Source organism: Chiloscyllium plagiosum, chromosome 6 (genome assembly GCF_004010195.1).
Source record: "Chiloscyllium plagiosum isolate BGI_BamShark_2017 chromosome 6, ASM401019v2, whole genome shotgun sequence".
NCBI classification, from domain to species: Eukaryota; Metazoa; Chordata; class Chondrichthyes; order Orectolobiformes; family Hemiscylliidae; genus Chiloscyllium; species Chiloscyllium plagiosum.
In genome coordinates this window covers 88,880,461-88,901,789 of record NC_057715.1, presented here as the reverse complement: position 1 = coordinate 88,901,789, position 21,329 = coordinate 88,880,461, and the positions used below count along the sequence as shown (strand labels likewise).

The 21,329-nt window shown below is 38.9% G+C and overlaps 1 protein-coding gene across 1 annotated transcript in view; it reads right to left on the bottom strand.

The window, feature by feature from the left end:
• The window catches only part of nbeaa (neurobeachin a), an 849,844-nt gene that overhangs the window by 455,197 nt on the left and 373,318 nt on the right, over nucleotides 1-21,329 (bottom strand). Inside the window, exon 35 of the mRNA XM_043692709.1 lies at nucleotides 13,006-13,067. Coding sequence (XP_043548644.1) covers nucleotides 13,006-13,067 — 62 coding nt within the window. The remainder of the gene's footprint in view (nucleotides 1-13,005; nucleotides 13,068-21,329) is intronic.

Below are 21,329 nucleotides of genomic sequence, written 5' to 3'. Positions count from 1 at the left end.
GTCCCCTGATCCTCACTCTCCACCCTATTAGCCTCTGCATCAAAAGCATAAGCCACAATTTCCTCCACTCCCTCATCAGCATTCCACAGGGACATAACCCACTGGCAAAACATGTCCATTCCACCTCCACTCCTAACACTTCCCCATACTTCTGTGGCATCTTTCCATGCAATTGTAGAATTTTTACCTCCTCTGTCCTCATCATCCAAGGATACAGACATACCTTTTAGCTGAAGCAGTGATTTACCAGCACTTCACTCAAACTATTGTACATATTCACTGTTCACAACGTTGTCTCATCTGCTAAGGATGGGCAATAAATCCCAGCCAGCCAGCTAGGTATGCCATGTCCCACAAGTAATTTTTAACAAAACTGTAGAATATTGTACTCACTGCTCAAAATGTAGTATCCTCGGTATTGGTGAAATGAATTGCAGAATGGGTGACTGCTTTGCAAAACACTTACACTCTGTCTGTAAAAATGACCACGAGCTTCCAGCTGCCTGCCATTTCAGCACCATGCTCCTTGGCAAATGTTTTTGTCTCAGGCATTACTAATTGTGAAGGAGATACTGTTTTGTGAAGTATTACAATAAAACTAAATCCAATGACACAATAGTAAAGACCCTGAGCTCAAAATGCAGCACACGAGGCAGATTGGAACAACACCTCATCTTTCATTTGGGTACCTTACAGCTTTCAGGACACAACATCAAGTTTAACAACCTTAGAGCATGATCGTCTCTTTCCATGTCCATTACCATCCTCCACGTCCCAGGTTATGTCATGATATTGGTTGCTTTCAGCACATTATCAATTATTCATATGCCTCATTATCACCAATCTAGCTTTACTTCCTCCCTGGCCTACTATCAATAATCCCTTCCCCTGCCTATGCTTTTTTCTCTCTCTGGGTTCTATCTCTCCGCTAACTCCTTAACCCCAAATCCCATCATCTGCATAAATTCCACCTTTTCATTACTATCAGTTCTGAAGGGTCACTGGCCTCGAAACCTTATGGAAACTTCGTGTTTGTAATTGACACAAAATTCCAGTCACCCAAATTTCCTGTTCTCACTGATCAACAACAACTCCCATTTACGTAAAGCCACAAAATTTCGAGTGTTTTCCTATTCTCACCCTGGCCTCACCTATCCCTATCTCTGTAAATTCCTTCAACACACAACGCTCAGATATAGCTATGCTCGGCTAATGCTGAACCCCTCAGCATTTCCAGATCAAATGAATGAAACAAGATAGTCATCAGTTGAGCAGCAGAGAAGACAAAGGCCAATCAACCCTGCAAAGTATTCATTCCTAACATAAGAAGCGTTTATAATTGTTAGGAGAGCTGTCCCACAGAATAAACAATCGACAATCTAACGTAGGTATATCACCAAATGTACTTATGAACAATGTCCCAACACCACCATTACCATTGTGGGCAAGTCCTGTCCTACTGGTAGCACAGTGGCATACAGTCGAATGGAAACTGTCCTGGGAGTCCTCAACATTGACTCCAAACCTGATTAAGTCACTTGATATCAAGTCAAACATTGGCAAGGAAATTTCCTGCTGATTAATACCCACTGTTGCCCCCTTCCTCAGCAGATGAATCAGAGCTCCTTCCTGTCGAACACATCTGGAAGAATCACTACGGTTATCAAGGACACAGAATGTACTCTGGGTAGGAGACTTCATTTTAAACTGAACAGACTACATTGAGAAAGCAGACATCACTGCTCACAGATACCAACATTTACCAACAGGTGGCGATAGACCCAACCCCACAACGAGTGAACCAAATCACAGCCCTACTCAAAAAACTTCAGAAACTTGGAGAATTAAACAAGACATACTTTCAAAAAAATGAAACCAGATGGATCTAACACACCACGCTTTTATGGATTACTGAAAATTCACAAACCAGGAGCCTCCCTCAGACCCATAGTCTCACTACCTGGAAAACCAATGTACAGGTGAGCCAAGGAACTTCACCAAAGACTAAAACACTTAGTAGAAGACTCATACCACTCCATTCACTCCGCCCAAGAATTCCCGAACACGAAGGACATTAAGATAGAAGATGATGAAATAATGGTTTCCTTTGATGTAACAGCCCTGTTCACATCCATCAACATCACCCTGACCAAACACTGACTACACTATTAGAAGAACCAAAGACACATACACCAAACACCACCAACTTCATCAGCAAGGACATAATCATCAAGCTAGTGGACCTGTGCATTACCACCCACTTCACTTTTAATAGCAAAACCTACAGACAATCCAATAGAACACCCATGAGATCACCAACAGCAGGGTTCAAAGCAGATGCAGAATTGCAGAGACTTGAACAACCATCCAACCCAAACCTATGAAGAGCAGAGGAAAATCATCTATACAGCATATTCTAAAAGAACGGGTACCCAATGTCCACAGTGCGGTAATTTCTCAGCAAGACACCCAAACAATCAGACAAAATGCATCCAGAAACCCTAGCCACTCTCCCCTACATCAAAGACATCTCAGAAATGACTGCCAGACTACTCAGACCTCTTGGCATCATCAACACACTAAAACAGCAGCTAATGAACTTAAAAGACCCTATACAGACAAGCAAAAAGAGCATCATTTACAAAAATACCTTGCAATAACTGTAACAAACACTACATTGGACAAACAGGCAGAAAACTAGCCACCAGGAGACATGAACATCAACTAGCCACAAAAAGACATGACCCACTAGCACAGGTAACCTTACATACAGATAAGGAAGGATACCACTTCGACTGGGATGACACATCCGTCCGAGGATGAGCCAAATATAGACACGCATGAGAATTCCGAGAAGCATGGCATTCCAACCAGAAATCTATCAACAAACACATCAACTAGGACCCCTTTTACCTCCTTCCGAGAAAAAGAACTGGAAATGACACCACCACAGGAAATGACATCACCAACCCAAGGAAATCTAAATACATAAACAGAAAGTGAGTCATAACACCACTGCTTCACTGGAGGCTCACCTAGTATGGTGACAAACGTCTGAAAATGAACCTTCCAGCTTAACGAGCAAATTTACATCCAGTTTCTCCTTATCTCAGTTCCATAACGTCTTCTCTTCACTCTAAGGCTGTGCCCTCAGGTCCTAATCTCTACTACCAATAGAAACATGTTCCCAACATCTACTCTGACCAGGAGTAGAGACTCCACAAGCATCCCCATCCTCAATGATGGAAAAGCCTAGCATATTAGCACAAAAGGCTGAAGCAATTCAAATCATCTTTAGCAAGAGGTTCTGATTGGATTATTCCTCTCAACCTTTTCCTGAGTTCCCCAGCACTACAGCTATCAATCATCAGGTCATTCACCATGCTATGAAGAAACATGAAGGGGCTGGAAACCAACGAGGCCATGAAATTGAAGATTTATGCACAAGATGTAGCTGTGTCTGTTGGCAAGTTGAGAACAGCTACAACAGTGCAATCTACCCAGCAAAGTGAAAGATTGTCCACATACGTTCTGATTGCAAAAGTCACAAAAAAAATCAACCCCAGCCAATTACTATCACATCAATGTAGCTACAAAAAGATGGTATATCTGTTGAATACAGGGAGTGATCTCAGAGAGAGAGCAGAGAGAGAGAGAGAGAGCAGAGAGAGAGAGAGCAGAGAGAGAGAGAGAGAGCGAGAGAGCAGAGAGAGAGAGCGAGAGAGCAGAGAGAGAGAGCGAGAGAGCAGAGAGAGAGAGCGAGAGAGCAGAGAGAGAGAGCGAGAGAGCAGAGAGAGAGAGCGAGAGAGCAGAGAGAGAGAGCGAGAGAGCAGAGAGAGAGAGCGAGAGAGCAGAGAGAGAGAGCGAGAGAGCAGAGAGAGAGAGCGAGAGAGCAGAGAGAGAGAGCGAGAGAGCAGAGAGAGAGAGCGAGAGAGCAGAGAGAGAGAGCGAGAGAGCAGAGAGAGACAGAGACACAGAGAGAGAGAGACAGAGACCCACAGAGAGAGAGAGACAGAGAGAGAGAGAGAGAGACAGAGAGAGAGACAGAGACAGAGACAGAGACATATATAGAGAGAGAGAGAGAGAGACAGACAGACAGACAGACAGAGAAAACTGGATGGACAAAGGGATGGACAATAGTATGCCAGGAAGAAAGAAAGCTCATAATGGCTGTGCTGAAAGCAGCCCATTTCATGACAGGGCCTGCAGTCGGGGTGGGGAAGCGACATACAAGGTGGTGTTCAGATTCTAAAATTGTTGAACTCAATATTGAGTCCTGAAGGCTATAGGTTCCGCAAGTGAAAAATTAGATTATGTTCTTCCAGTTTGTGCAGAAGCTTGTTGGAGGACTGCAGTAGGTTTGAGATAGAAATGTGGGCCAGGGAACATGGGGACGTGTGCAGGCAATAGGAAGCTTGGGTTCACTTCTAATATAAAATACAAAATAGTCACCAAATCTGCTTTTCATCTCCCCAGTGTGGCGGAGACCACATTGTGAACAGTGAAAACAGTAGATTGGATTGAGTGAAGTGCAGATAAATCATTGTTCTGGTTGCCCACTATCAGAAGGACATGATTACACAAGGGAAATTAGGGACAGACAAATAGATATTGGTCTTATCAATTATGCCCACCTCCCAGGAACAAACAAGAAACTGGAATTTATCCCTAAGCCTTGGCACCTCTCCTTCCTCCTTTAAGACATGCCAATTAGACCAAAGCTTTGGTCATCTGCTCTAATATCCAATTTAGTCTATGTAAAACTTTGTTATGTAACACTCTTGTGAAGTACCAAGAGATATTTTATTAGAACAAAAGCACTACATGAGTACAAATAGTTGGTGCTTGGCCATGATGCCCTCTATGGTCATGTGAAAGCTCATAAGGAAGGAACTGACATGTAGCTGAAATATCAAAGGTTCTTACATCTTTGAAATTAATCATAAACAGGATGTATTGTATTTGAGAGGAACTGGAGAAAATATGGCTGATCTATAATCTAATTTTAAAATGTGCAAGGCTTAGGTGAAAGTGGAGTGTTCATATTACTAATATAGTGTTAAACAAATAAAAACTGGAAAACTAATTTTGCATGCCTTTGAGCTAGGGAATGGAAAGCTGGAATGTTTATTTAGAGGTTTGTACTTATATGAATAATTAGTCTTAAAGCAATCTTTAAAGATGTCTATTTTGAACTCTTACACAGTTCTTATAATGTGCAACAGTTTGAACATCTGACAAAAGCGTGGACAATCTAAATTAACAAAAAACACAATATAAACCAAATACAGAGAAAAAAAGTAGTTCAGTTGAAAGTTTTCAATTATTTTTGTCAACAATCTTCTACATGTCTTCAATAAAGTAAAAATCCTGCAGGTATTGATATGATTATGTGACTAACTAAAATTGATTCAGTGAAATTGATCTGAATTCCACAAATGGATAGCCAGGAGAAAGATATTTCAATTTAAGCCTTCTGACAATGGCAGCAAGTGGATGTAAAAAAAGATATACACTTTGTAGTAAAAGCACAGAAATACCCCTATAGAGGAAACCTGATTGCAATCCTTCATAGTCTGAAAGCCTGGCCATCTGAATTGAATTAAACACATGCGCTTTCAGACATTTGCAATCTGAAACCACATGTAAATTTAGACCATACTTTAGACTTAAGCCTCTGGCAGTTAATGTTTTGTTCAACAACACGTTTTTAAACAAAATAGAAATTGCAATCTGATGTTGTTGATATGAGATTTTTAATGTTAAAAATACTTGAGCTGTGAAAATTAGATAAGGTAAATTGAGAAAAATATAGTGTATTCACTTTTCTTCATGAAAATTAGTAAGTTTAATCAACAGATTATTTTTGTTAAGGTAAAGGGAAATTTCTCTGTCTTATAAATAGGTCTGTGGCAGTTTAACGGTGAAATAAAAGTCTCACACATTATTTTCCAGAAAAAAATGAACAACAAATCAAAATGGTTCCTTTTGTGAGAAAGCTGCAACATTTATTTGACTTATACTGATGCATTTGTAATTTTATACTGCATTCTCATCAGTAGTCAGGTTTACATTTGTACCAAAAAGCTTTGTGAAGGACAGAGGAGGAGAGCTCAAATTTCAAACTCTTCGTCCTAATCAATACATGAGGCAAAGTTTCATCTCCTGGGTCCTTAACATAGGAAATTCTGGAGCCAAGAAATGAATAAAGCTAGTCTCATGATTAGATGATGGAATCATTAGGAGACAATATCCACATGTTGTATTGCTTTCCGGTACAATGCAGTAAAACGCAGAGATTGCAGTTGAAGATCCGTTAACACCAACTTGTATATAAAAGCTCAGTTTAAATGTTATAAAGCTCTCCATAAATGCCGTGTTTTGCTGCTGAAAGGCTCATTATGAACCTTAAGGAGTCTCCCTTGAAATCTGGACTGAAGTTTGGGATTACAAAATCACAAGTGCCCTACAGGAGATTTTTGATGCCTTAATTCCACAGAGGATTCATGCCAACACAGTTCTTTCCTCTCTGTTCAGCAATCACTCATACCAGGAGGAAAAAAAAGTTGACTTGCATCTAATGGCTTCCTTACGTGAATAGAGCAGATGAATACTGAAAATATATTCAGGATTTGTAAGGTATGTGGACATGTCTGGTATATATATTAAATTTTGAAAAATAGCTTTGATCTTTTTTGTGAAGGAAGAAAGCTGTGAATTCTAAACCATTTGGTAAGGAATCATTTATGAAATGGAGACATTTATTTTTGATATCCACCAGAATGATAGTAAAAATTGGCAGACAATAAAGTTATGCAGTTAACATTTCCTCTTCTTTCCACTTATAAAAATTGATTTATGTATATTACGTTTGTATTACATACTGGTATAAAATACCTTTATCAACTGGATATTTGGTGCACAAATATACATTTTACAGAATTCTGCTGGGAGTCAGAAATCCACAAGGCAAAAAGGGGAAAAAAAAAATCAACATAGGTTTTTCAACCAATTCAATGAGGCTTTGCAACTAATAGCTTGTATTCGATTTTAATAATGCAATACTGCTGCTTAAGAATATCAATAATTTATCTCCTGTAACAATCAAATCAAATGAAAATAGTTGTATATTTATAGAAACTTTATAGAAGGTACTTATGAAGGTATAAATGCTAATTATTTCATTATTGGTTGTCAGATTGATTATCCAATTGTTCTGTAGTTAGCATGGGTGTGTATACATTAACATTTTTAATATATCCTGGTTGTTGAATTCTTTTAGCTACATTTCGAAGGATGATACATTCTCTTGCAAAATATACATTAACTGTGTTTATATTATGTGATATTAAACTAATTAGATGAATCAATTATACAACATTTGGTCTTTAAAAGCTGTCAACCAAAGCAATATCTTGTAAAATGGCTGTATTTTCTATATCCTATTCAAGGTAGGCAATTTAATGACAATTTGACTGCATTAGATGTTTGCGACATTCACTACTTAATTCAACCTTTCAGCATAAGAATCCAAAAGAATTGCTAATAGGTTTCAACTGTCAGTATTTTTCAATTTAAACAGATGACTAAGCATAATTGGAAGGTTTGTTTTTAATAATGCTTACTGACCATATTCAAATAACTATTTAAAAATACAATTTAATGGAATGGTTTGAACATCAGTGCACTGCATAAATTTCAGGACAGGAGTGCTTAAGCAAGATAGGTATTTTACATCAATCGGGGTTATGTTCTGGAAAAGACCAATAGAAACTGCAACTGAGTGACTTTGATTTTCAGCATATAACCACTGTTTAGTGAAGAAGTAATTGTTTGTTCAGAGAAAGACTTTGTTGATTTTCAAAGCAAAATAATACCCAATTTGAAATGAGGTTCAGCTAGGTTTCATTAATTTTCATGATCCAACACACGAGTGTGAAACAGAGCTTTCCACTCATCAATTCAAGAGGCACAATGGGATTTTGAAAATATGCATCAAAGAATAAGGAAAAAGGAAAAAAGTAGGAAATAGAGTCATAGAATATTATAGACTTTTTGACCCAATTCGTCCATGCCAACCAAATATCCTAAAATGATCTCGTCCCATTTTTTAGGATTTGGCTCATATCTCTCTGAACCCTTCCGATTTATGAACTCATCCAGGTCCCTTTTAAATGTCATAATTGTAACCACCTCATCACTTCCTCTGGCAGCTCATTCCATACATGCACCACTCTTTGCATGAAAGAAGTTGCCCCTCAGGTCCCTTTTAAATCTTTCTCCTCTCACTTTATACTTATTCCCTCTAGATTTGGACTCCCCGACCTTGGGAAAAAGTCATTGACCAATCACCCAATCCACACTCATGATTTTATTAATCTCTATAAGGTCACCCCTCAGCCTCCAGTGCTCCAGGGAAAACAGCCCCAGCCTATTCAGCCTCTTCCTATACCTCAAACCCCCAAATCCTGGCAATATCCTTCTAAATCTTTTCCAAACCCTTTCAAGTTTAATACCATCTTTCCTAAAATTGAATGTAGAATTCTAAAACTGCCGTCACCAATATCCTGTAAAGCCGCAACATGACATCCCAACTCCTGTAAACAATGCACTGACCAGTGAAGGCAAGTGTGCCAAAAACCTTCTTTACCACCCTGTCAACTGCGACTCCATTTTCAAGGAACTATGCACCTGCACCCAACACTCCCAGGACCTTACCATTAACTGTATAAGTCCTGTCATGATCCGCTTTTCCAAAATGCAGCACCTCACATTTATCTAAATTAAACTCCATCTGCCACTCCTCGACCCATTGGCCCATCTGATCAAGGGCCTGTTGTACTTTGAGATAACCTTCACCGTCCACTACCACATCTCCTATATTCACATCCAGATTATTTATATAAATGACAAAAAGCAATGGATCCAGCACTGATCCTTGTGGTACACCACTGGTCACAGGTCTCCAGTCTAAAAACAACCTGCCAGTCTCTGTCTCCTGCCTTCAAGCTAATTTTGGATCCAATCACCTAGCTCCCCCAGGATTTCATGTGATCTAACCTTGCTAACTAGTCTACCATGCGGAACCTTGTTGAATGCCTTGTTTAAGTCCATATAGACAATGTCTACCATTCCACCTTCATCAATCTTCTTTGTCATTTCCTCAAAAAAACTCAATCAAGTTGATCATAGAAGACAGATTAGCAGTGGAAAGATTCTTTTAAGAATGGAGATCAGTGATTAGTGGTGTTCTACAGGGATCAGTTGGGATCTCTGTTGTTTGCAATATATATAAATGATCGGGAGGAAATTGTAGATAGTCTGATTAGTGAGTTTGCAAATGACATCAACATTGCCAGAGTTGCAGGTAGTAAGGAGGATTGTTAAAGGATACAATGGAATATACAAAAATTGCAGATTTGGGCAGGGAAATAGCAGATGGATTTAATCCAGACAAATGTGAGGTGATACATTTTGGAAGATCAAATTCAGGTGCAAATTATACAATAAATGGCAGAATCCATAGGAGCACTGAGTGTACAGGTCCACAGATCCCTAAGAGTAACAACACAAGTGGATAAGGTGATCAGGAAGGCATACAGAATGCTTGCCTTCATCAGCTTGGGCATCAAATATAAAGTTAACAAGTCATGTTACAGCTGTATAAAACTCTAGTTAGGCCACATTTGGAATATTGCATGCAGTTCTGGTCACCACTATCAGAAGGACATGGATGCTTTACAGAGGGTGAAGAGAAGGTTTGCCAGGAAGTTGTCTGGTTTGGAGGGTTTTAGTTATGAGAAGAGGTTTGATAAATTGGATTTTTTCATTGGAAAGTTGGAGGCTAAAGACCATCTTATAGAGTTCTACAAAATTATGAAAAGCACAGATAGGGTGGATAGTCAGAAGCATTTTCCCAGGATGGAAAAGTCAACTACAAGAGGGCACAGATACATGGTGAGAGGGAGAAGTTTTACAGAAGTGCAGGGTGTTGAGTCCGTCTAGAATGTGCTGCCAGTGGAGGTGATGGAAGCAGGCATGTTAATAATGTTTAAGGTATATCTTGATAGGCAAATGAATGGGAAGTGAACAAAAACCACGGATGGTCCATAAGTAGCAAATCAAAATAAGGATTCGGAATCAGTGCAGGCTTGTTGGGCCAAAGGGCCTATCCTTGTGCTGTACTGAATTGAATGTTAGTGAGATACAATTTCCAAGCACAAAGACATGTCAATTATCCCAAATCAGTCCTTGCCTTTCCATATGCATGTAATTCCTGGTTCTCAGAATCCCCCTCAACAATTTAGCCACAACTGATGTCAGGCTCACTGGTCTATAATTCCCTAGCTTTTCCTTAACAGCTTTCTTAAATAGTGGCACGACATGAACCAAACTCAAATCCTCTGGCACCTCACACACAGCTATTGATAATACAAATATCTCTGCAAGGGACTCAGCAATCTCTTCCCTATCTTCTCAAGTTCTGGGATATATCTAATCAGGTCTCAGGATTTATCCACTTTTATGCATTTCAAGTCATCCAGCACCTCCACTTCTGTAATATGGACATTATTCAAGATATTACTATATATTTTCCAAAATTTTCTAGCTTCTACGTCCTTCTCCAAAGTAAATACGGTGGTAAGAGTGGTTAGCACTGCTGCCTCACAGCACCAGGACCCCAGGTTCGATTCTAGCCTCGGTGACTGCCTGTGTGGAGTTTGCACACTCTCTCCATGTCTGCGTGGGTTTCCTCCGGGTGCTCCGGTTTCCTCCCACAATCCAAAGGTGTGCAGGTTAGGTGAATTGGTCACGCTAAATTGCCCATAGTCAGGAATGAATATGGGGAATATGTCTGGGTGGATTACTCTTCGAAGGGTCGGTGTGGACTTGTTGGGCTGAAGGGCCTGTTTCCATACTGTAGGGAATCTAATCTAATCTAAATACTGACAAAAAATACTTGTTCAGTACATCATCCATTTCCTGTGGTTCCACACACAGGCAACCTTGCTTATCTTTAAGGGACTCTTCTCTCCCTAGTTACTCCTCTGCCCTTAATGTCTTTGGATTCTACTTTTCCTATTTGTCAAAGTTATACCATGTCCCCTTTTTGACCTCCTGAATCCCCTCTTAATCACACTCTTACTGTTGTTACACTCCTCTAGGGATTCAGTTGATCCCAGCTGTCTATATCTGGCACATTCCTCCTCCTATTTTTTGACCACAGCCTCAATTTCTCTAGTCATCCTGGATTCCCTATACCTACCAGCCTTGCCCTCTGCACTAACAGGAGCATACTGTCTCTTAATTTAACTGCCCTTATCTCATTTTATGAAGGTCTCCAACTTTTTAACCATTTCTTTACCTGGGAAGCCTCTTCCAATCAAGTTCCTGTCCAATACTGTCAAAATTGGCCTCCCTCCAACTTGGAACTTGAATTTTTAGGTCAGGTCTATTCTTTTCCAAAACTATTTTAAAGTTAATAGAATTGTGATCACTAGCCTCAGCATGCTTCCCCATTGACACCTCAGAGATGGAAATGTATTGCTGGAAAAGCGCAGCAGGTCAGGCAGCATCTAGGGAACAGGAGAATCGACGTTTCGGGCATTAGCCCTTCTTCAGGAAGGGCTGAAGAAGGGCTAATGCCCGAAACGTCGATTCTCCTGTTCCCTAGATGCTGCCTGACCTGCTGCGCTTTTCCAGCAACACATTTCCATCTCTGATCTCCAGCATCTGCAGACCTCACTTTCTCCTCATTGACACCTCAGACACTTCCAAACAGAAGGTCAAGTTTTGCTCCTTTTCTCGTAGGTGCATCCACGTTCTGAATAAGAAAAAATTTCTCATACGAACTTAAATTCTTGTCCATCCAAATCCTTAACATTATGACAGTCCATATCTATGTTTGGAAAGTTAAAATCCCCTACCATTAATATCCTATTATTCTTACAGATATCTGAGCTCCATACATATTTGTTTCACAATTTCTCACTGGCTACTGGGGAGTCTATAGAACAATCCCAATAACGTGATCATCCCTTTCTTATTTCTTAACACTCCCCATACAACTTCATTGGATGTTCTCCCAGGAAATCCTCCGAGTATGGCCATTATGTTATCCTTAACCAAAAGCGTCACTCCCTCTCCTCTTTTGTCCAACCTTCTAATCTTCTATAGCATCAATACCATGGAACATTAAGCTGCCAGTCCTGCCCCTCTCTGAACCACTATTCTGTGATAGCTATGAAATTCCAGTCCCATGTATTCAACCATGCCCTGAGTTCATCTGCCTTATCTGTCAAGCCACTTGCATTGAAATAAATGCAGTTTGTTTTATCAGTCCTACCTCTTATTTTGCCTTGCTCTTGCCTGCCCTGACTATTGAACTTGCTCCTCTTATCTATTGTATCAGACTCAGACTTATCTCATTTCTCACTATCTCTTTGGGTTCTCTAGCAAACCTCCCTGCCAGGATATTGGTCCCCTTCCAGTTCAGGTGCGACCCATCCTTCTATACAGGTCACTTCTACCCCCAAAGAGATTTCAATGATCCAAAAATGTGAATCCCTGACCCCTGCACCAGTTCCTCAGCCACATGTTCATCTCCTCTAACCTATTTCTACTCTTAATAGCATTTGGCAGTGGGAGTAATCCAGATATTACCACCTTCAAGGACCTACTTTTTAATCTCTTGCTTAATTTCCTATATTCCCTCTGCAGAACCTCATCCCTTTCTCTTCCTATGTCACTGGTACCAATGTGTACAATGACCTTCTGCTGACCACTCTCCCCTTTGAGAATATTTTGCACCGTCTGTGAAACATCCTTGTCTCTCCAAAACATGTGGAATCTCCACATCATTTACTTTTGGATTTATCTTCTTCACATTTCTTCAATGTTAATGTCCTAATAATCGTCTATTTCTGTAGATCTCTGTGCTAATTGACAAGTTTCTTGTCTATATACAAAGAATAGCTTGGGAAATATTCTTTTGATGTGCCTTACCTGTGAACATAGCAACATAACCAATTCTACGACTGAGGTACTGGACTTCATGCACACCAGGCCTGCAAGAAAGTACAAATACTTATGTTTATAACAATATGTGACTCACTAGAAACATACAGTACATTCTAAAATTCAAACACTCGTCCAGTAGTATGTAAGATTGTGCAGACTTAGAAATAAACAAAATTAAAAATTTATAAATTAACGGACTATCGTGTGCATCTGAAAATCATGTCATGTCAAGATAAATAAATACAGATGACAGTTTTATAAGAGATGTATAAAACTTAAAAAGCTTAGAAAAATTGGCACAGAAGTAAATAATTAATAATTTTGCACATTTATTCAAACTCCTTAAAAAAAAAAGAAAAAGAAAAATGATAGCCCAGTCTGCACAGAATTATAGGCAAATTAACTTCATGTCAATGATGGAAAAATACAGTACTCAAAGATGTAACAGAAAATAGAATACATAAAGTAAAGAGATTTCAAAAAAATATAATTTAAGAGCATCTAGAAACTAAAAGTAAAACATATTTGAATAGATTCCAAAAGGAGTCTTACTTGGCCAGCACAAATGAATTCCTTGAAGTAATAACAGAGCAAAAAGACTCGTATTTATAACCTTTCATAACCTGTGGAAGACTCATTTGCCCGTGAAGCTTTTTTTGAAGTCTGTTTTCTGTTGTACTGTAGGGCTTATGGGTCTATTAATTTTCCAGATTTAAAGCATGGAAGTACTATTGGTAGTCACAAAAGCCCATTTGGTCTGCTGTCTTTGCCAATTGTAATCAACATGTGGTCTATCGTAATGTGATTGGCTTGCTAGTTAGGAATCACAAGCCTTGTCAATAGCACCTACACCCCATGAAAGAATAAAGAAAAACACTGCAAGCTTCCAAAATAACAATGTGATAATGGTCAGATCTTCTGACTTTGTGATGTTGATGGAGGGATAAATATTGGCCAGGTCACCAGGAGAACTCACTCCCTTTCTCTTTTTTGAAACTGATAGACTCTTTATGATCACAAGAAACAGAAATGGCCGAGCTTTAAAATTTCATCAGAACAATAGCACTATTGACAGTACTGTATTCTTTCAATATTTCCACGGAGCACCACTCTGTATTGCTCCGCTCAAGTTCCAAGCTTGTAATCTTACAACTCAATAGCGAGAATGTTATCAACTGAGCAATGTTTGAAACAAGATAGCAAATGTAATATAACAGATATACGTTTGTACTTTTAAAAAGTCTTTGATAAGGTAAAACACATTGGATTTATGACCAACGTCAGCACATTAGGAATAACAGACAATTAAAATAGTGACTATCAAATTTGTTAATAACTTAAAACAGAGTATACTGATTAATAATAGCTATTCAGATTGACAATTCCTGGATATGCAGTTCCACAAGGATGGATGCATTGCTGCTCACCAATGATATTGATGATTTAGAGTTGAGAACTGGAGATACAATTTCAAAATTTGTAGATAGCACAGAGCTGTAAAGCTCAATTAGTATAAAGGAAGGGCTTGATAGAATAGAGGAAGACAAAAATAAACTTTGGGATTTTCTTTTGCCAGGATCACGAGGTTTCTGATACCTTCGCAGCCTTCAGGCATCATTTTAATCCCAAACCTTAGCAAAATTGGAGTCAATGGAAATCAAAGAGAAAACTCTCCACTGGTTGGAGTCACAGCTAGAACAAATGAAAATAGCTGTAGCTTCTGGAAGTCAATCAATTCAGCCTCAGGTATTCACTACAAGAGTCCCTTAGAATAGCATTTTGCATGCCAGCCATCTTCAGCTGCACCCATTGATTATGAAATCAGAAATTGAGATGTTTGCTATTCATTTTTCAATGTTCAGTACCATTTGCAACTCAGATACTTAAGTAGTTTATGTCCACACACAGCAAGACTTGGGCAGCTTGGGCTGATAAGTAGCAACAATATTCACATCATATAAGTGCTTGGCAACATCCATCCACAACTAGATAGAACCTAACCATTGCCTCTTGATGTTCAAAGGTATAAACATTACTAAATCCCACTCTATCAATGTGCCGGAGTTACCATTGACCAGAAACTAAACTGGGCACATAAAAATACCGTGGCTAGTAGGTTAGAGGCTGGAAATTCTGCAGCAAGTAATTCACCTCTGGTCTCTCTAATTCCTTAATATGTACAAGATACAAGGCAGGAGTGTAATTAAATATTCTTCACTTGCCTGCATGAGTGCAGCTCCAACAACACTCAAGAAACTTGGCAACACACAGGATCAAGCATTTCACTTAATTGGCGCCCCATCCACCACCTTCAACATTCACTCCCTTCACTACTGACACACAATGACAAGTGTGCACCATCAACAAGGTTCACTGCAACAACAATACCTTCAAAAATGACCTTGAAGGACAAGGGCAGCAGATGTATGCGAACACCATCACTTGTAAGTTCCTTAAAGCTACTTATCCTGACTGGACATAGATCACCATATAGGTCAACATTCCTGATGAAGGCTTATGCCCCAACCGTCGATTCTCCTACTCCCCGGATTTGCCTGACCTGCTGTGTTTTTCCAGCACCACACTCTCGACATACATCACCATTGCTTCACTGTTGTTGGATCAAAGTTCTGGAATTCCCTCCTAAACAGCGTTGTGTGCCTGCCTAAAGAACACAGACTGCTGCAGTTCAAGAATGCAGCTCACCAGCACCTCTCTAGGGCAATTATGCACAGGTAATAAATGCTGCACAGCTAGTGATACACACACCCATGATTGAATAAACAAAATGCAGAATGCATCTGGCAAATTAATTGCGGTGAAGTCATGTATGAGGTTGTACATTTAGTTAGAAAGAGTAAGACCATATAGTTGTTGAAAAATACCAACAGCATGCAAACCAGTGAATGCCTGTCACTTGCAACACAACATTAAATATGTCCAACATCAGATGCAATTCTGCAATATTTCCTGGGTAATTCTGAGTAAGCAATTATGGCAACAGCCAATTTAGGATTATCTGTTAGGCTTGCAACTTGGCACACATATTTATTGGAATCTACATATACTAATACTGCAGGGTGAGCAATAAAGACTGTCTGCCTCTGCCTCTCTCTCTGATTCTTGCAGACTGACCGGCTTGAGGGGTTCACAGATATCTTAAGAACACGCTGCATGCCAGCAGTCCCTTGGCCTGTTCTCTTCTAAAAGTTCATTGGCATGGCAATATAAATCACATGTCCATGCATCCTGAGAGAAGTAGTGATTAATTGTCTTCTGAACCCCAGTTCCATTCCAACTTTGTGTTCAATAAGCAATTTAAAGAATAACTGTTTACAAAACAACTCTGCCCAAGAATTGGAGACTAATAGTCCACACAAAATTAGCACAAATTCTCTTTCCATTCTCTAAGAGGTATGAGCATATTCTCCGCAGTAAAACAACCTAGGCTCACTGCTCACAAAGCAACCACACCACCCAGGCTTGTTGTTCACATGATCCTCTTCAAACTCTATTTTACTTCAGAATAAACAGATAGGACCAAACTATAACAAACTTGTAAACTTCCCATTTCTAATACACATGTCTACCTTTGCAATAAAAGTATGGAATATATAATCGAAAGCAAGAGAAAATGCAAACCTAACAAGGTGTTTACGTTAATGAAACCCACATCATGGAACCCTTTTCAGTAGTCCAAAGGGTATTTTATTTTATTGCAACTGCAAGGTAATCTTCTAATCCTCATATACTTGGCTTCATCTGTACTCTATATTCTAAACAAGGTTAAAGGAAATTTTGAACAAGTCCACTTCTATGTGAATTTTACCAAGTAGGCTTTCAGAAGCTTACTAGACAAAAGGAAAACAAATCCATGGCAAACTTTGTACTAAGTATATCTGGAGAAATGAGAAGCACAAAACCCAGTTGCATACAACAGGTTAATTTCTTTACCAAAATCAAAGCCAATACAAGTCATTACTAATCATACTCAGTCTCCATATCTCTTCAGTGAACCCAAAATCTCTTAAAATATAATAGCGAGGTCTGGTATGATGTGCTAATCACTATTTCGAGCTTTCTTTTCACAGTAATGTATTTTTATATAATTATGGAATACACACAATATTCATCAGGATTTTATCTTCTCACACGAAGATATAGTTTAAAGCTATGTGATGTATGACCCAAAGTCACATATGTTGCAACCTGCTTTAAAAAAAATATATTTTCCAGTGCTTTCGACCAAATGTCAGAGAAAATTATTCCCATTTGAGCAATTGAAAAATATAGATTTTGTGCTTTAAACCATCTGATGTGCGAGACTCAAAAGCTAAATACTTTTATAATTGGCCATGGTGAGTAGTTTATTTACATTGGTGATTTTTCTCTATATAATTACAGCACTGACCAAATGTCTAAGGGCTACAACTGTGGGATACAGAAGAAAAAGTGCATGACCTTTCTAATCAGCAATATAATAGATGGATGGTAATTACTTCTAAATGATCCACATTGGATAAGGACTATTTTGCAGCTGGCGCTCAATGTCATTCATTTACTCATGCAACAGAAGATGCTAATTAATTGTTGAATCCACTTTTTGCACTAAACCTTGTAGAATATTGCCAGGTAAATCAATTAGAAAATTAATAACTTATACTTATGGTAGTTTTTAATCTTGTGAAATTAAACATCTGTATTCAGAGTATGATTTTGGTACAATTAAAGAAACTAGAATTCACTAATGCTGTAATGATCAGTTAATACAAACATACTATTAGACTAAAACATATTGATTTATTAAGCTGTGCTTCAATAAATTTCAATTGAAGTAGGATTGTGCATTGCTTGCATTGACTTGTTATTCAATGTTAATATGCTGAGACAGTAAGTAGCATAAAGATATTTTAAAAACTTTAATCAGATATTTTAGGAGATAAAGCAACAGAGTGTTTCACTTAAGAACTATAAGACTTTTTTTTTTATATTTCTATTTTTAAGAATTAAAACAGCCATGTAGGTCAAGAAGAAATTACATTCCATGCTCGTAAGTGACATCTGATCTGGTTCAAGTTTCTGACCATTTTTCATGCTGACCTCTGTACCAGTTAAACCTGGGGTGTCCAACATATAGCCCCTGGGCCAGAATCTGGACCACAATGCATCTCTTTCCAGACCATGGAGCCAGTGTTCAAGCTACAGCTAAACAGAAGTGAAAGATTTTGCATGAACTGCAACTCAAATCACAGGCTGATTATCTCTCACTTTTGTTGCTGATAGATTTACCAAGGAGTAGTTCAGTAAGCAAAAAGGGATAGAAGCAGCCTGAGGTTGTAGAAGCAGCAAACAGTGTGAACATAGATCACTTCATTCAGCCATGGCATTAAACAGTGGAGACACAGGCAGTGAATCCAAGGAGTGGAGGGTGGTAGGGGATGGGCTGCAAGTGACCCAGTGGCATTATCAGTGGACGGTTAATCCAGAGACAAAGTAAATGTTCTGAGGATCCAGGTTCAAATCCCTCCAAAGCAGATGGTGAAATTTGAATTCAATACATGTCTGGAATTAAAGAGTCTAATGATGATCATAGTTCCATTGTCAATTTTCAGAGAACCCATCTGGTTCACTAATTTCCTTTAGGGAAGGAAACTAATATCCTTACCTGGTCTGAACCTACATATGACTCCAGACCCCTCTCAGCAGTTAGGGATGGGCAAAATGCTAGTCTATCCAGCGACACCCTCATGCCATAAATGAATTAAAAATATTTTGTCCAGAAGCTTAGGTACCAGTCCCCCACAGGACTGCAATTACAATGGTGTAGATGGTGGAGCCATAAGGAGCAGAAATTGCAACAAGAGCACACACGAGCCGAACTGATACAGCTGATTTGTTTAGACAGGTTAGAGCAAGGAAGCAGACCTTGGTACCTTCGCAGTCATCCTGAATTCTACTCATTTTAACACATCCAACTTCTCAGGTCCAACGGAGTGAGGGAGTGAGAGAGGGTATGTGAAGGTACAAGAAAGAAAATAATGGTGCACCAGAAAGAGAGAGACATAGTGGGCGGCACGGTGGCACAGTGGTTAGCACTGCTGCCTCACAGCGCCAGAGACCCGGGTTCAATTCCCGACTCAGGCGACTGACTGTGTGGAGTTTGCACATTCTCCCCGTGTCTGCGTGGGTTTCCTCCGGGTGCTCCAGTTTCCTCCCACAGTCCAAAGATGTGCAGGTCAGGTGAATTGGCCATGCTAAATTGCCTGTAGTGTTAGGTAAAGGGGTAAATGTACGGGAATGGGTGGGTTACGCTTCGGCGGGTCGGTGTGGACTTGTTGGGCCGAAGGGCCTGTTTCCACACTGTAAGTAATCTAATCTAATATCACAGGCAGAGGATGCAGAAGAGAAACGTAGAGTGTGCGTGAGAGACAGAGGGAATAGATAAATAGATAGATGGAATAGATAGATAGATGGAATAGATAGATAAGATAGATAGATAGATAGATAGATAGATAGATAGGATAGATAGATAAAGAAAGAGCATGCTGGAGATAGAGTGAAGGAGCATGCAGTGGAGAGAGCAAGAGAGAGCACAAAAGGGTGAGAGTGAAAAAGAGAGATAGAATACAAGAAAGACTGGAATAACAGCCATTTGCCATCAGAGTATCCAGATCATAAATTGTATTTTAAAATCCAATTATTGCTATGACCAGGATTTGTTTTTGACCTACAAGTTGGCCATTCTTTGGTTTCTTGAAATCTTAGAAGTTTCAAAATTAGTTTCAATTATACATTACATATGAAAATATTGGTCCATGTATTTTTGTAAGATCTTCCTCATCTACTGTAATTTTAATGGGAAATTGGGGGAAATACACAAAAATGTTTCATTTTCCAACAGTTCCAAAGCACTAGAAAAGCCCAGCACACAGTAATGGAAAAATAAATTTACTGCATATTTGATTTGCAAACATGGGCTCTGATCATTTCCCACTCTTATGAGTCAGCGCTTCTGATTAGCAATGTCAGAAAGTACATGCCAAGATCTAAAAAGCAGACTTGCAAATGTAGCATCATTCTCCCAAAGTGGCAATAAAAAATGAAAAGCTCTTAGCACGCATATGATAAAGTAGATGTTTTATACAACTTTGATTCACAATTTTACTGTATTATTTCTGCATTTAGAAGGCATACTCAGTAGTCTTTTAAAGAACTATTTCAGTACTCAGGTGCCTATTTAGAGTTAACACAGTGACAATTAAAATTGACTGAAAGCATGAAGCAGTTTTACGTTTCCAATCTTAGTTCTCCCAATCATAATGCATAAGACATAACCTCAGCATCTATTGCCTATCAGCTGTTACAATAAAAGCAAAATTGAGGATGCTGAAAATAAAAACAGAAAGTGATGGAGAAACTCAGCAAGTATGACAGCATCTCTATAGAGAGAAACAGAGTTTCACTGCCATTTCTGTACACCTTGATGTCCCTCTGGATGGCCACTTCCATCCAGAGGGACAAAGGCAGCAGATGCATGGGAACACCATCACCTGCAGGTTCCTCTTCAAGCCAGTAGTTAACCACAATTACCTTCACAAGGGCAGCTGGGGATGGGAAATAAATGCTGGCCAACCAGAGATGCCTACGTCCTATGAGGAGTGGATAAAAAAATCCTCTGGAATAGTCTGGCAGTTATTTCATTTCAAAGGGCAATTAGGAGTGGGCAACACATACTGGCTTTGCCAGGGATGTTCACATCCCATGAAGAAATAAATAAACAAAATTCCAAAACATTGCTGCAAGGTCAAATACAAGACTCAATGATAACATACCTCTTTGAAACTCACTAATAATTTATTATTAGTCCAGATCCAGATCACTTCAACTGTATTTTGGCACTCATCTTATGAATCTTCTATCATCCATTATTTGTTTCCTTCCATTGGTGGGTTGGGTTTGATCTCATCTAGAAATTATTCCCTTTGATCTGCAGTTCAAGTTCATATTTAGGAACAGAAATTTGGATGAGTAGCAAGAGAAACTAAAAATAAATAAACAAAAAATGAAAAAAAAAACAAGTTGTTCTAGGAGGGCAAGAAAAAATGAGTATGTGGCTAATAGAAAACAAATAATGGAGTAAAAATGTCATTATAGAAAATTGGATTCAAATTTAGTTTCAACATTTGTTGAAGTTTGTAAACTAAAACTTTTTTTACCACATTGAATACAGTTCTTGTTGGTGTTGCATACAAATTATTTTTAAAGGTTGCAAAATGCAAACAATTAAATGAAAGAACAAATTTATAAAA